This window comes from Galeopterus variegatus, unplaced genomic scaffold, assembly GCF_000696425.1.
Source record: "Galeopterus variegatus unplaced genomic scaffold, G_variegatus-3.0.2 Scaffold5631, whole genome shotgun sequence".
Classification (NCBI taxonomy): domain Eukaryota; kingdom Metazoa; phylum Chordata; class Mammalia; order Dermoptera; family Cynocephalidae; genus Galeopterus; species Galeopterus variegatus.
Window position 1 is genome coordinate 27352 of NW_007731742.1, and position 17345 is coordinate 44696.

The window sequence follows — 17345 nt, forward strand, 5'->3', positions numbered from 1 at the left end:
ATCCCTATATGGGATCCAAACCCGGGGCCTTGGTGTTATCAGCACCGCACTCTCCCGAGTGAGCCACGGGCCGGGCCCCGCACTGGCTTTTATAGGCAGATAGGTTTTAACATAATCTTATCAGCTTAAAGGTCAAGAGAGCATGCATCCTGTCTCAATGCCTAGCTATTGCAACCTCAAGTGCTTGTATTTGGCCAATAAGGGCTAAGGCAAGGTTCCCGCAGACACCACCACCCTACTTCCTCCCAGCGCCGTCTTAGGCTGCCACATTAATACACCCTTGTGGGCCCATAATGGCGCTGCTTGTAATGTCACTTAAGGTGGCATTAGTTTTTAAGGCCCGACAATACTTGTTTTTTATAAACAAATTAAAGGAAGGGAAATTGTGATACTTCCAAATTTACACTAATATGCTATGTGAGGAAGGATACATTTCAGAAATATAAAATATACTGAGTGGATAAAATCTCAGCAGTCAAGTTTCCTTGGGCAAGTATAGTAAAATGCAACTACTAAAAAAAATAACTAAAGGAGTAAGATAATGGATAAAATGATAGGGGTCTTTAGGAAGCAGAAATATGAGAAGATTTATTCATTTATTCAACAAATATTGAACATCTATGTGTGCCAGGCAATATTGTAGGCACTAAGGACACAGGAGTAAACAAAATAGATAAAATTTTCTGCTCTTAATGGGGCTTCCTGAGACTGTAAACAAAGATAAAATGTTAGGAAGGGTAATAAGTGTTTTGAAGAAAACTAAAAGCAAAAATTTCTATTATCTCTATATTTTAATAGTTATTAAATTATTTTTAACATGTGTTATTCTAGTACTTAGAACATTCTTCTGCTATATGTCTAATACTAAGAAGGGGGAAAAGTTATCTAATACATATTTCAGTCTTATTTGTGTATTTCCAGGTTGTATGCAGGAGGTGATTTTATCCACTCTTATCATTTTTAGCTGGTGTCTATTTGTAGTTGATATGATCTATTATCCATTTTAGCATTTTAGCTTTTGGGTTGGGATCAAGGACCAAGATGGATATAGTGCCCAAAATTGTTGACTTTGACTATAAAACTAATAAACAGGAGATGCTTAGAAGAAAAAAAAAGTATAGGATAAATTTAAGAGAAAATTGGGTTACTAATAAAATTTTACAATATCAATATTATTTCCTGATTTTCTGTGGCATGACAGTTTATATATTTGAACTTTCTACTCTAAATGTGTATTAAATCACATAAGGTATTAAGTCTAAATAAATAAAGATTTTAAGACTAAGAGATGTCCTGTAACTCTGGTGTATTTTGAGACTTAAGGATTATTTTCTAAACCTTTTACAAAATTTTGTAAGAATATATTGAGTTTTTCAGTTACTACCATTTATTTGTTAAGTGAATTAATAAATTATTTTGTGGCTTTTCTGTATAGAGGTTTCTTTAAACTTTTCTTACTCTTTCAGGTGAAGATGTGGTTTTTCAAAGTGTTATTTTATATTCTCGATATAAAGAATTCGATTATTTTGTGGCTTTTCTGTATAGAGGTTTCTTTAAACTTTTCTTATTCTTTCAGGTGAAGATGTGGTTTTTCAAAGTGTTATTTTATATTCTCGATATAAAGAATTCGTGGTATATATAATGGCTTATTGGAAAATGGAAAAGTTTGTTAATATTTATAAGACTTTCCAGATTGTAAATGACTTTACCTTCTTTTCTAGGTTTGTTAAAATTTTGCACTGTAGGGTTTTGTGGAATTGGGAGCCTAATTGATTTCATTCTTATTTCAATGCAGGTAAGTTAGTTTCAATCTAGAATGTAAAGTACTTTTACATTCAAAATTGAGTTATGTGATCTTCTCCTGGTATATTTAAAATTTTTAATATATTAAGAAGCAGACAGGAATGCTTGCTTCAGTATTTCTTCAGAGATCTGGATCTAAGAGATCAAGGCCATGTATCCAATTTACGTTTCCTAAACTGAAACTTTTAGTTCTTTTAGAACTTTTAGAACTACCAATTAGTAGTTCTAGAAGACATAAGAAGTTCATAAAAAAGGATTCCATGCTCAAATGTGATTTGTAAATGTGAATTCTACTGAGTTAGAGGTTTCTTTGATGAATAATTTCTCACAATCTTTATATTTATTGAGTTTCCAAGAGGGATTGTGATTATTTCTGAGATCTATTGTTTCTTTTCCTGATAGTCACAGTCATCTTGTTGATTACCATAAAAGGATATTGATGGGACTCTGATATACATACTAACATTGTGGAGGCATATACAAGATTTTCTACAGAACCTGAAATCCTGCTAGTTTAAGTCAAAAAGAAAAGGAATGTATGGGCATTCTATAGAAAATCTAGGAGTGGGGCTGGCCTCAGGCAAGACCAAGTCCATATAAACAAATGATATGTTCAGGAATCTCCTGATATTCATATCTGCTTCTCTTTGTTAACCTCATTTTCTCCTGCTGCAGTGGGTGTGGGGGCAGGCATAGTTTGTGAAATGCTGTCCTGAAGCATTTAAAAGCTCCACCAGATGTTTTCTGTTAAATTATACTGAACTGGTTGTGGTTAACTCATAAGGATTCTTAAATTAGAGACAGAGATGAATTTATCACAACAAATGTTGCCAAACAGCATTTCAACAAGCATTTATGGAGCACCTAATGTCTTTAGCAAACGTGTCAGTATGCATTTAGATCATCATCTGTTTTGCTCTGCTTTCTCATATAGTGTTTGAACTTTTCAATTCTGTCTCCTTGATGTTATCATTATGCTTTAAAAGAAAGTCAAAATCTAGGAGATTTTGATACCATACTGTGAGGAGGAGGCAGCATATAGACCAATAAGATATCAGAATTAAACATGGAAAATATTTGGTTTTGAGGTTGAAATTTCCCTATCTTGTAAACATAAGCCTAACCAAATCTCCTGCCTTCTGTGACTGTGGGACATGCAAGCAGGCATGAAGAAGCTAAGGTACTTGTGCACATATGCTTAAAAATTAGTTTTTCACTTTAAATGAGGATCCAAGGAATTTAATGTATTATTGGGATTCTTGGAGTTAAGGTATGCGGAATTCAAAGTTTTTTGAATTCCCAAACATTTAGGTAATATTTCCATGACTTGTAATATTATCATTGCTTTGTAGTGTTAGTTATATTAAATAATAGAGCTAATTTGATTCAGCCACAGCCTTCTGGTACATGTATGCCTGAACTTTTTATGATAAATAGTTCTTTTCTTAAAGATCTCCTGGGGAGCTGACCCTGTGGCTCACTTGGGAGAGTGTGGCGCTGGGAGTGCTGAGGCCGCGGGTTCGGATCCTACATAGCTCACTTGGGAGAGTGTGGCGCTGGGAGCGCCGAGGCCGCGGGTTCGGATCCTACATAGGGATGGCCGGTGTGCTCACTGGCTGAGTGCGGTGCGGGCATCACCAAGCCAAGGGTTGTGATCCCCTTACCGGTCACACAAAAAAAAAGATCTCCTGGGATTGGGACTCTATCATGTTAAGAAATTATTGAGGTATTGAATTAAGTTGTTTGAATTTCTGCAGGAAATTTCCCTGAGTAAGTCATTTATAGGAATAGCCAGTTTAGACTACTTTCAGATTAGGGGAAAAATAAATTAGTTTTCAAACGTAGCCAAATAAGACATGTAGCCTTATTCTGCATGTTGTTTAATACTTAAAGTGACGTTGAGTACATCAGTCTTAGGGGAGAATTATTTTTTTCAGCAAATTAAATAAGTTTTTTTTATCACAAATATTATAATCTGTGTTAAATTCATATCCTGAATATATTTTTTTCCGATCTCTCAATAGACCTTTTACATTTAGTTCACGTCTTTTTTTTTCTTTCCTTCCTTGTTCTCTCCACGTCTGATTTTCTTTTCTTTTTTTTTTTTTTTTTTTTTTTTTTTTTTTTTTTTTTTTTTTTTTTTTTTTTTTTTTTTTTTTTTTTTTTTGCCGTTAAATATTATTCCCCAGTGAATAGCAGTGTTTTTCTGTTGGATGACTATCCCGGAAACATATTGTACATGCACCTAAGACCTATAAAAACATACTTTGTTTCACAGTATTTGTAACAAAAATCTAAGAGTCTAGCTATTTCGTCTTTGAACCAAACAATATAAAGTATAACGCACATATTGCTAAAGTAAAGTAAGCTTTACATATTGTTGTATTTACTGAAAATATTTTAATGAGTTTATTTGTTGTAAACTTTGCAAGTTTCTATTTTTTGTTCTTAAAAAATATACAAATAATATGAATGATGAATGGTGTGAAATAATACATAGGATGCAATCAACATAATCTACCTAATCAGTGATACATGTATAGCATATAGTTTTTTAGCTGTAGGTTACTACTGTATATAACTACTATATATATATTTATTCATAATGTAGTTCTGAAGTGTTGCTTTGTGTTGCTTCGCCCCCCACGGATTTGTCACTCCACTTCCCCTGGGTGACGGAGACACAAAGGATTACTCAAAGCCCATCTCTTCTGAGCAGTGGAGACCCCAAAGTGGTTAATCTCCTGTCAGAACCCTCAAGTGAGAGGCAACCTTTCCTCAGGAAATTAACCGCCAATTGGGGTTCTCTTCCTGCATTTATTTTCCAGACCAGGAAGTTACAGGAAGAGACATAGGTAGGGGTTATAGTTTAACAGTATAGGCTGGTAACTTTCAGTGAAACAAGCCAGATGACATTCCAGTAAGGCTATCAACAAAAGCTTGATCTTAGCAAACATTCCTTCTTACAGCAATTTCTCAGTATCTTTACATAACAATCAGTAACTAGTCTGTCTTTGAGCCAGCAACCTTGCTGTGCCACAAATCTTTATCTTACACCAGAGACTTTATAGCCCAAGGAAAATTTCCAGTCCTCCACAAGGTCAATATTTAAAACTGCAAGGCTTTGGAAAACCAGGCCCTGTGAGGTACATTTGCTTTATAGTATATTCCACACTGAAGATTTAAAAACACACATTCTTTTGTGCCTGTATACTTTTATACACATCATGAAAGGTAGATTGGACAAGATTTTTTTTTATCAGGAAAAAATATGAGAATGTTTTGATTATATTTAAACCTCTTTCCTCATTCACATGATCTGAATATTTTTAATTTATGAAAGTGGAGACAAGACAGCCACAAATCAGAAAGATGAGGATGCGTAGAGAGAAAATGGAAATATGTGTTAGAATGTGGAGAGTTGTTAGAAGGAAGTATGTCAGGGCTCTTTCTTTGTTACAGTTTTAAAAAATTTGTGCATCATGGAAGAAATTACTTTCATTTTCATTCCTCTTAATATTACAGAGTAGATTTTCTTAGAGAACTAATAACTATATAAGCAGCAGTATAATCTCCAAGACATTTTTGACTTTTTTAAACAAATTAATCAGATTTGTAAAATATGCCTCATTAGTTTGGCATTTAATATATGCCACTGAGTTATATACCACTTTCTATTATTTTTTAACTTTTACACAGCAAGTTTGACTTTTCACACAGTAGTGTGTTAAACGTAGAGTATGCCCTCAAAAATTTTTTGCTGATTTGAAGTGAATGCAGTATACTTTATGAAAAGTGTGGCTTTGTGCCAATTACAAGCAAGATAAGAAGCTAAAACTGGTAATGTATTAGTCCATTAACACTGCTTATAATAAAATACATGGAACTGGGTAATTTATAAAGAAAATGAAATTTGCTTACAGTTTCAGAGGCTGGGAAGTCCACAGTGCAGGGAATACATCTGGTGAGGGTCTTGGTGGTGGCGACAGTAACCTGAGGTCTCACATGGCAGAAAATGGCAGAGCAGAGAGAGACTAACCTCTTAAGTGCTCTTCTTTTAAATCCCTCAGAACCATGCCCCCAACCACGATTTTTAATCAATTCACTGTAACATGGTCCTACATTCTAATCACCTCTTCAATGCCCCACCTTTCAATTACCATGATAGAATTTCCCACCCTCAACAATTACAATGGGAATTTAAACTTCAGTGAGGTTGCGGGGGCATCCAGTCTACAGCAGGTAGTTTTTAAAAAGTGATTGCTTTCCTTAAGGTCCTGCCATTGTCCGTTTGGGCTGCTATAAAAACATGCCTTAGACTGGGTAATTTATAAACAACAGAAATTTGTTTCTCACTATTCTGAAGGCTAGAAAGTCCAAGATCAAGTTGCCAGAAGATTCAATTTCTGCTGAAGGCTCTCTTTCGTAGATGGCACTGTCTACGTGTCCTCATGTGATAGGAGGAAGAGACACCTCAGGCCTCTTTTATAAGGGCACTAATCCCATTTATGAGGAGGGAGCCCTCATGACTTAAACATTTCTCAAAGTCCCCATCTCTTAATACCAACACACTAGGGATTAGATTTCAACATAAGAATTTTGGAGGGACACAAATATTCAGCCCATAGCAGGATCTTAGATAAAGTTCTAAATTTCAAAGGATCACATGAGAGATAATGAATTAAAAATTGTAAAGCTAGGGCTTACAGACCCCTTGAGTCTGTTGCACAGACTGGGTCACAAACCCTCCACATGCAGGTCTGTGAGCTAGGTAATAGGGGGGGAAAAAAGGTCCTGGGAGCTGTGGGTATAGAAAAATGAATGGGTTTTATTCAGATCTAGGAGCAGCTCTCCTAGTGGCTTCTCTGAGAGTTCTGAGAAGCACTGTGGATTAGAGCTGTTAGTCTTTTATACTTAAGTCCATAACCCTGGACAACTGGGTGCCCATACTCAATTACATTAAGTAGTAACAAGGAACACCTGAGGATATTTACAGCAAGTGCTCAGCAAGATCCTGAACATCTGAGGGGCCCTGACCATTTTCCTATTTTTTCCCCAACAATCCACCCCTTCAGGGTCCCTTGCTGTACAATCTACGTGTTCAGAATCTTCCGCGATTTTCCCTTAGCGAGGATAAATGACCTTTACATTCATATAACCTATTGTCTGTCCAATATGCCTTAAGTCTTGTCCTGTAGTTTTGTTCTTTCAACTGTTAGCTGCACGTGTCCGGTTAGTAGTCATCATTGGTGTGAAGTTCAGTGTATGTTCAATAAGTATATTCAATAAGCCAACATTCGTCACATGAATGTATGTCTGTATCCAGTTGACTCTGGTACCTGCAGCCAGAACACTATGGGTGAAAAGACAGAAGGGTTATTGTTACCAAGAGGGGGAGTTCTCACTCCTCTGGTAAGATACATGCTAGTTTGACATCCTGGGAAAGGATGGTTGCAGGAATAGGTATCTTACCTAGTTTATGGTACCATACATTATCTGCTAGTACTGTTGTATCTGTAGGCACTATATGTAACAGTATAGGGGAACTCATAATTGGCCATAATGATAATACAAATGTGCCATTTAGAATAGAGTGCTTATCTGTTCCAGGCCATGTTACCTTTACTCGAGGAGGCCAGTACTTGTCACCCAAGGTGAAATTTGCAAGTCTTCTTCTAATCCTTTCCCCCAAGGCCCTATTAGGCCTACCCAGCATATATGGGGGGCTTCTATTCTCCAAGGCCATTCCCATTGTACTGTCTGTCCCTGTTGTAAACAGGTTGGGGCTGGTAAGAGAATATTTCCATTCTTGCCATATCGTGGCTTCAAAAGCTCATCTTGAGTAGTGACTTGCAATTGTATAGGTGCTGCAGCCCTATGCAACAGAGCTTCCACTAGAGAGGGCCCACCTTTGTGGGGTCTCTCATTTAGAATCCTGACTGTCGGCCACAACGGCTGTGTCCACCCCTTCAGGGATGGGGGATGGGCAGATAGCCTTAGCCCCTTTTTTAAAAGACCATTGTATTGCTCAATCATCCCTGCTGCCTAGGGATGATATGGCATATGTAACTTCCACTGAATAGACAACTGGGAAGCCCACTTCTGAACCTCATGTCCAGTACAGTGGGTTCCATTGTTCACTCTCTATGACTATAGGCTGGCCATACATGGCCATAAGGCTATTTAATGCCTTCACAGTGTTTACCTTATCTGGGGCCTTACAAGGCCGTACAAACAGAAGACCAGTAGCTGTATCAATAGCAGTGAAAATGTATCTGAAATTCTCTGACCTTGGCAGTGGTCTGACAAAGTCCATTTGCCGTCAAGTCAGGGGCATCCTTCCTCGAGTTATTTGCCCATCTATATGAGGTATCCACTGGGGGTGTGGACTCTCTTGAGCACATACTGGACAAGCATGATAGGCGTTCACTACATCTTCCCATTTTATAGGCAAGGCCCATCTTTGAGCCACCATCCACATGGTTTTGCTGCCAGCATGCTGGATTCGTTGATGTAACCATTGGGCTACATCAGTAGCTGGGGCTCTCTCCAGCCATCTTAACTTAGCCAAGGCATCAGCTTCATCATTTCCTGGACTGGCTAGTGGGAAATGTCCTGTGACATGAAAAAGGGTTACTCCTTTCTCATGTCCCAATTCCCATAACACTTGCCACATGGCTTGTCCCCACAGGGGTTGGTGTCCTACCATCTACCATTGATATTTCCAAGTAGAAATCCAAAGGTTTAAACCTTTTTACACAGCCCAGCTGTCAGTACAGGTGGTTAATGGCCCAGCCTCATTTTTTATTACCATCCAAACAGCTCTCAATTCTGCCCATTGACTGCCTTGCCTTGTGCCATTTTCATACCACATAGTATCTGTTAAGGGCTGGACAGCAACAGCTGTCTGTGATGCCGAGGGTCCCATGCTAAAGCCATCTGTATACCAAGCTTGTTTTGTGATAGGTCCCTATCCCACATGGAAAGGTGTACCCTCTACCTCCATGGGTAAGGGGTGTGTCAAAGTTTCTTCCACAACTTCTGCTGGGCCTAGCATAGCTTGCAACTCTTTGGACAGAGGACTTGTTGACGCAGTGCTTCTTTGTTGTATATTTGCTCCCCATTTAGACAGAGTGGGAGTCTGAGCTACACCTGTTTTAGGGTTGGTTGTTCACATGCGCAGCCAACCTGGTATGGGATATGTTGTCCTTACTAGGACTTCAGCAGTTCCTGTGATAGCTTCAGTGGCCATCAAGACAGAATACACAGCTGCTAGCTGTTTTTCTATTAGAAAATAGCGTACTTCAGCACTCTTCCAGAGCTTAGACTAGAATTGGTCTTGTCTCTGCCACAGACCCCATCCTAACTCTTCTTGGGTGATAGTTACATCTAACTCAAAAGGCTTAGTGGGATCAGCTACTTGTAAAGCCTGTACCTGCTGTAGTGCCCTTTTTTTTTTTCTTTTTGTCTTTTTTCGTGTCCGGCAACGGACCGCAACCCTCAGTGTCACGCCCGCACCGGACCGGGACCGGCAATGGGATCGCAACCCTCGGTGCTGCACCCGCACCTCCCTCAGCCAGTGAGCGGGAACCGGTCTGTATGTGGGATCCGAACCCTCAGGCGGGAGCTCCACTGCACTCCCAAGCGGCGCACTGTAGCAGTGCGCCACCGGGCCGGCCCCTGTAGTGCCCTTTTTGTAGCTCAGTAAACCTGTTCTACTTCCTCAGTCCAATCCTAGGGGGCTCCTTTCTTTGTTAATGCATACAGTGGGTGTGCCATTTGAGCCATATGGGGTACAAAAGCTCTCCAATATCCCAGAAGTCCCAAATATGTCTGTAGCCGAGCTAGAGTTTTGGGTTGAGTGTATGCCTGTGTCTTGTCTACAATAGCTTCTGCGATTACCCTCGTCTTACCCAACCAGACCACTCCTAAGAATTTGACTTACAGCCCAGGTCCTTGTACTTTGGCTGTGTTCATAGCCCACCCACATTGTTCTAAATGGCTTAGCAGTGTTGGAGCTGCCTGGGTTAAATGTGAAAGAGAATCAGAGGTTAACAACACATTATCAGTGTAGTGAAACATCATAACTGTGCTTGGCTTTGTCCACTTGGCTAGGTCCCCAGCCGCTAAACCATGAGAGATGGTTGGGCTATGCAGCTAACCTTGGGGCAATACTTGAAAGGTCCACTGCCTGCCTTCCCAGGTGAAGGCAAACTGATCTTGGCTGTCAGCCAAGATTGAAATAGAGAAGAAAGTATTTGCAAGGCCTAGTACATAATGATAAGTTCCCAGCTGAGTCATCAGCTGATTCAAGTTGTGAACTGAAGGCACAGCTGCATGCAAAGGAGGCACTACTTTGTTAAGTTCTCAATAGTCTACAGTCATTCTCCAGGTACCGTCAGGTTTTTTCACTGGCCATACCAGAGCATTAAATGGGCTATGAGCTGGACAAATAATGCCAACTTTTTCTAACTCCAATATAGTGGCACCTATCTGCATATCCTCCCGGTAGGCGATATTGCTTTACATTAACTACACATCTTGGCTTGGGTTACACCTGTGGGTCATGTTTAGCATATCCCCGTAACACAGGCTTTATTGTCTGTATTTGTGCCAAAACTCTCCAGCTGTTGTTTGCAGGTGCAAGCCATAAAGTACATCCATACCCAAGATGTAGTCAGCTACTGGAGATATATATATATATATACATACACACACACATACACACTATATACATGAGGGGGCAATCGTCCTATGCTTAATGGCAATGACACAGCACTGACTTCAATAGTATGTCCTCCATATCCATCTATACGAACTGTGGCCTCTGGAAACTTATCTGGATTGCCATATATCAGGCTACATTCTGCACCTGTATCTACCAGCACCAAAACACGCTGAACATTAGTCCTTGACCAATGTATTGCCAGTTCATCGTGAGGCCTCTGGTCTTCGCCTGCCCTCAAAAGACAAGTACCTTGGCCTGCTCCCTAGTCGAACTAGAACATTTCATCCACCTCCTCAGAAGCAATCAAAAAATCCTTTAAGTCCACTGAGTGCACATTGCTACCTGTTTCTGAACGTTTAGTGAAATGCTGTCCAGGGCTTAATTGCTGCCACAAGGTAAACAGGACTGCATTTGGCTGCCGGTCAGTTTTCTTGCTATCAACCCCTGCTGCAAGCAAGTCAAGCCACATCTGCTTATGGCTGGTCTTTTTTTGGTTGGTTGGTTGGTTTTTTGTGACCAGTAAGGGGATCGCAACTCTTGGCTTGGTGTTGTCCGCACCATGCTCAGGCAGTGAATGCACAGGCCATCCCTATATAGGATCCGAACCCGTGGCCTCGGCGCTCCCAGCGCCGCTGTGCTCCCAGCGCCTCTGTGCTCCCAGTGCCACACTCTCCTGAGTGAGCCACGGGGTCGGCCCTTATGGCTGGTTTTGATTGGTCCCCTCAGGGTAAAAATCCTGATCATTTTGGGGGGGTTGGGTCTTAGCCACCTTCTGGACCTCTTTTGCTTTTCTCCTCTCCTCTACTTCACCCAGCCTGGCTATCATGGTCGTTACTTCATGTATAGGATGACCAATGTATGGGGCCAGTATGGCCATCAGTGACCCAAAGGATGCTGACGGGACATTTTGCAGCACTATGTCTCTCATGTTGCCTGTAAAAATTTCATTGTCCAGGCCATGGGTGTTTACATTAAACATGGACTGCCTCATCCCCAGCTCCTGAATTATTTGAACCAAGTCAGTATATGTTTGCCATTTACTCACATTCTTGGGCAGTTCTTCAGCATTTGCCCACGCGGTTCAGGCAGCTGCACTCACCCATTCCATTAAGGAGCGATTACCTGGCCCTTGTGCATATCTGTGGCTGTTCTGCAGCCGCTGCCTTAGGGATGGGCGCATGGTAATAGAGGCCAATTTTTCCATCTCATCAGAGCATATCACACTATCCACCTCAGGTCCCATAACCACAGCAGCCAAGCAGCCAGGGCTCCCCCTGTTTCTGCCGGAACTGTCTCCCTAAATCAACTAATTCAACCTGGGTATACGGGACATAGGTAGTGAATTCATTCACCTGTGGATCACCCGCCGGTTGTCCACCTGGTCCTATAGGCTGCTTGTGTTTCAGTTTGTGGTGCACAACAGGTTGTGCCTGGAGATGCATGGTCTCTTCCAGCTCACCACTGGGTTTATCATTCTTCCAGGTGTGAGAGGCAGGGGTGCCCAGTTGCAGCACGTCATCCTCCAGATAAATTATTCATGCTTCCAACAACTCTGCTTTTTTCTTTAAATCTCGATCAGTTTGTAGCATGGTGAGCAGAAGCCAGGCTCCAGTCAGCAGAAAAGTGGTCACTGGTCACCACATACTCAAGGATAGCCACATTTCCTACCCCTCCCAAGGGGCTCTCCAAGGCTGCACTGCTTCATGGAGTGCCTGGTCTATGCTGACTTGTAGTATAGTAAGCAGCAACCAGATCCCGGTCAACAGGAAAGTGGCCATAGGGCACAACATGTTCAGGAGTAGCCACGTTTCCTCCCTCTCCAAGGGGCTTTTGGCTCTCATACCTGCTCACATATCCTGCCGATGACGCCAATAGTAAAGCTACGGCTTACAGACCCCTCGAGTCTGTTGCAGAGACTGGGTCACAAACCCTCCACACGCAGGTCTGTGAACTAGGTAATAGGGTAAAAAAGGTCCTGGGAGCTGTGGGTATAGAAAAATGAATGGGTTTTATTCAGATCTAGGAGCAACTCTCCTAGTGGCTTCTCTGAGAGTTCTGAGAAGCACTATGGGTCAGAGCCCATACACAATTACATTAAGTAATAACAAGGAATGCCTGAGGATATTTACAGCTAATACTCAGCAATCTTGTGAACATCTGAGGGGCCCTGACCATTTTCCTATTTTTCCCCAATGAAAATGAAAGTTGATGTGATAAACTAAATATAGTAGGTTTTATTCCATCATTGAAAATGGGTTTACTGAGCACCAATTTAGGTATAAAAACTTGGGGCCCTTGCCCTAAAAGAATTTACAATCAACTATCCCAGAATGGTCTGATAGTAGATTCCACTTATTATCAGAAATAAAATATTTCCTTGGGAAACTGCAGGCTTTAAAAAAAAAGAATTATCTTGACTTTATCTTGTTTAAATTCTTTGAATTTTACAAAAACTTGTAAAAGGCTAAGCTTTTCAGTTTAGAGCATAAATAAGGACAAAGCTATAGGTTTACTTCTGTGTAAGCCAGTTTATCAAAGACATAGCCTATGCCCTTGCCCTGTGAAATACATGCTGTTGATCAAAAGGGCTAAATGTGTAATCACCCTAAATCTACTACCAGTGCTGGGAAAGTTGATCAGAGTACTTGATAGTTTGCTAGATGTAGGACAGCAATATGTAGAAAACAGATCATTTTGTAGATATAATCTTTCAACTTTTTTCATTATTTATTTAAACGTGGTGTGATTAATTGGGGAAATAAAGTAGAAAACTCAGGTGACTAATAATTGTGTAGCTTCTGCCCTGTCATGTCACCTTAATTAGGTAAATTTCACTGAGTTCACTTACCTTGTGGGCAGATTTTTATTCAGTGACTTAAAGGAATTTTCAAAACAAAGTTTTGTTTTTCTCAGGAGATATAATGGTGAATCTTACTCATTCCTTAAAGAGTAATGTTTATATTGGACATTTAGGATTAATACTAACCATTTTTAAATCAAATAAAGTTAGGGGTTCTGAATGCATAAATTATGGCACTGTGTAGGAATTTTGATGCTTAATTAAAATGTGACTAGTCAGATGGTTTTAATGGCCTCATCTCACACTCACAAGTCAGTTTTGGACACAAAAATGTAATTTGAATTTTAAGAAAAATCAAATTTACTAACTTGGGAGACTTGGAATGGACCCAGGTTGTATAATTATCTGCTGATTGCCTGAGTCTTTTTACTTTTGTCACCAGATTAGTAGGTCTTCAGGAGATAATTTGCCAGTGTTAATTTTTGCATTCTTTGTATGGAGAAACTTAGAAGTATTTTAGATAGAAAAACAGCACATTGATAGAGTTGTACAAAGTGTTTTTATTTTTTTCTTTCATTTCTGAATTCGTTCATTACATTTAAAATTTATAAAATATTTGACTCATCTAAGAAGCATGACTGCAGTTATAATGCAGAGCCATTAAATGAAGGGTCATATCTGTTGCTGAAGTTTAGGTGATAAAATACTTACTGATAACCACATTTTTTTTGTTTAATTTATTTTTATAACAATGCTACCTAAATACTAAAACAAGAATACATTTTACACTAACAAAATCAAAAGTTTATAAATTGTGAACATTAATATTACATTATTAATAATGTTTAAATTAGGAAAGCTCTTTTTTGTGTGGTAAAATATATATATATATATATATATATAATTTGCCATTTTAACCCTTTTTAAGTATACAGTTCAGTTGCATTAATTATGTTCAAAATGTTATACACCCATCACCACTATCTATTTCCAAAACTTTTTCATCACATCAAAAAGAAACTCTATACCTATTGAGCAATAACTCCCCATCTCCCTTTCCCTCACCTCCTGATAACTTATAATCTGCTTTCAGTCTTTATGAATTTGTCTCTTCTACATATTTCATACAGGTGGAATCATACAATATTTGGCCTTTTGTGTCTGGCTTATTTCATTTTGCATGATTTCAAGGTTCATTGATGTAGCATGTATCAGAACTTCACTCCTTTTTATGGCTGAATAATATTCCATTGTATGTATATACCACATATTGTTTGTTTATTTGTTGATGGACACTTGGGTTGTTTCCTCTTTTGAGCTATTGTGAATAATGCTACTATGAACATCTGCCTGTAGCATCTGTTTAAGTCCCTGTTCAGTTCTTTTAGGTATATTCCTGGAAGGTAAACTTTTATATAAAGCCAAATAGAAAGAATATCCTTGTGACCTTGGATGGGTTAAGCCTTCTTAAACAAGATCCCAAAAGCATTAAACCATAAAGGGGAAAAAAAAAATCAGTGAACTTGACTACATTAAAGTTAAGAAATTCTGTTTCAAAAAGGATACCATAGACTAAGTTAACAGTTAATAGACTAAGTAAAAGGATCCTAGCAATAAGAATCGATATCTAGAATATACAAGTAATTTCTGCAAATCAACAGGAAAATGATAGGGAAACTAATAGTTAAATGAGCACAGTAACAAATGAGGGATTCATATAACAGGTTACCCAAATAACTAATAAGTAAATAAAGAGATATTCCTGGGCATTTACCCCAGAAAACTCATACTCCTGTCCACAAGGGGACATGTACAAAAATGTCTACTGTTTGTGGTAACAGGAAGTTGTAATCAACATAGATGTGTCCACCAGTAGGGAAGTGGATGCATTCTGTGTAACACTAGGCAGTAATTATTGTAAGGATACCGTAGGCACTCAAATGTAAAGATACCGTGGGCACTCAAGCAGAAGTGCCCGCGGTATCTTTACATTTGAGTGCCTACGGTATCCTTTCAATTATAAGCACTTACCTAGAGATGTACATATAGCTACATGGAAATGTCTTAAAATTATAGTGTACCGTGAAAACAGTTTAAACTTGATTAAGATTTATAACACAATACTATTCAGATAAATTAAAAACATATTTATTCAAAGAACACATTTTTCAAGAATAAATATGTATCCACATCATATAGCAAATTAAGTGTATGCTCATTATTTGTGTGGATGTCTATGAGTAGGTGGGGGGAGGGGTTGTCAAGAATTAGAGTGGGCATCAAGGACAAAGAAGAGAAAAACAACAGGAAATTTGGTGACCACTTAGCATTCTTAACTTTAATACATTTTTTGAAATTTATCTGATTCACTGTTCTTGCTATAGATTTTGCACCCATAGAACAGCCTATCCCTTTAAGATAACAACTTAAGATTTTTTGTATTTAAGTTACAAATAAAATTTTATGGTGAAAACAATCAGAAATGACACAAAGAAAGAAATTCCACTCAGTCCTTCTAAACTGCCACCAACCGTCTTCTAGAAGGAGGTTATGGTAGGCCAAAAGACATCCATATCAAATCCCTGGAACCTATGAATATTACCTTATTTGGGAAAAGGGTCTTTGCGGGTGTGATTAAGTTAAGGCTCTTGAGATGGGTGTATCATCCTGGATTATCCAGGTGTGCCCTAAATCCAATGACAGATATCATTGGAATGATAATGGACAAAAGCCAAGGAACACCAACGAATGCCAGTTGCCCCTAGAGGCTTTGAAAGAGGCATGAAGCAGATTCTCCCCTAGAGTCTCTGTAGAGTACACAGTTGTGCTGATTTCAGACTTCTGGCCTTGAGAACTGTTAAGTTTCTATTGTGGTAATCCACTAAATTTGTGGTAGTTTGTTACAACAGCCTCAGGAAACTAATAAAGAGGGATATGAAGTTGCTTTTTCAGGGTTTTAGGGCTTCTTACACAGAGACATGTTGCCCTTCATACAAAATTGCTTTCCATAGTGTAGCAGCCCTGCTGTTTCCCCTCTAATAAGATAAAGACCTGTGGCAACCTCTTGGTCCATTAATTAGAATGATGTATGTAAGTGGTCTTTCTTCTCCTCACAGATTTCAGAAATCTGCCCCTAGCTTCTTTTTTTTTTTTCTTTTTGTCCTTTTTGAGACCGGCCGCACCGCGCTCAGCCAGTGAGCGCTGTGAGCGCACCCGTCATCCCTACATAGAATCCGAACCCATGGTGGGAGCGCTACTGCACTCCCAGTGCCACACTCTCCCGAGTGCGCCACGGGCTCAGCCCTGCTCCCAGCTTCTTAAATGGCAGCTTAACTTCATACTACAGAATTTGGTTCCAGGATATTTCTTAGCAGAGAAACAAACTCATAATTATAGGTTTTATACTCTGTTGTCAATGAAAAAAATGGACATGGACATATTTACTGAGTAAATAATTTCCATGTATGGGATACTTTAAGAGATTTGTAATTTTATTTTATTTTTATTTATTTATTTATTTTTTTCCCATTCCTTTTTTTTTTGTTGTTGTTAAATTTTTATTTTGTCAATATACAATGTATATAATTATTATGGCCCATCACCGACACCTCCCTCCCTCCTCCCTCTCTCCCCTCCCCCCCAAGAATGTCCTTTCCGTTTGCTTGTTGTAACAACTTCAAAAAAGTATAGTTGTTATATCTTCTTTCCCCTCCCCCCCCCGTTTTTTTTTGGTGTGTGTATGTGGGTGAATTAATTCGTTTATTTTTTTAGCTCCCACCAATGAGTGAGAACATGTGGTATTTCTTTTTCTCTGCCTGACTCGTTTCACTCAATATTATTCTCTCAAGGTCCATCCATGTTGTTGCAAATGGCAGTATTTCATTCGTTTTTATAGCTGAGTAGTATTCCATTGTGTAGATATACCACATTTTCCGTATCCACTCATCCGATGATGGACATTTGGGCTGATTCCAGCTCTTGGCTATTGTGAAGAGTGCTGCAATGAACATTGGG

The 17345-nt window shown here is 39.2% G+C and overlaps 1 protein-coding gene across 1 annotated transcript in view; it reads left to right on the forward strand.

Moving 5' to 3' along the window:
* Positions 1-17345, forward strand: part of LOC103605159 (TM2 domain-containing protein 1) — a 32793-nt gene that overhangs the window by 8980 nt on the left and 6468 nt on the right. The window contains exon 3 of the mRNA XM_008589744.1: positions 1722-1795. Coding sequence (XP_008587966.1) covers positions 1722-1795 — 74 coding nt within the window. The remainder of the gene's footprint in view (positions 1-1721; positions 1796-17345) is intronic.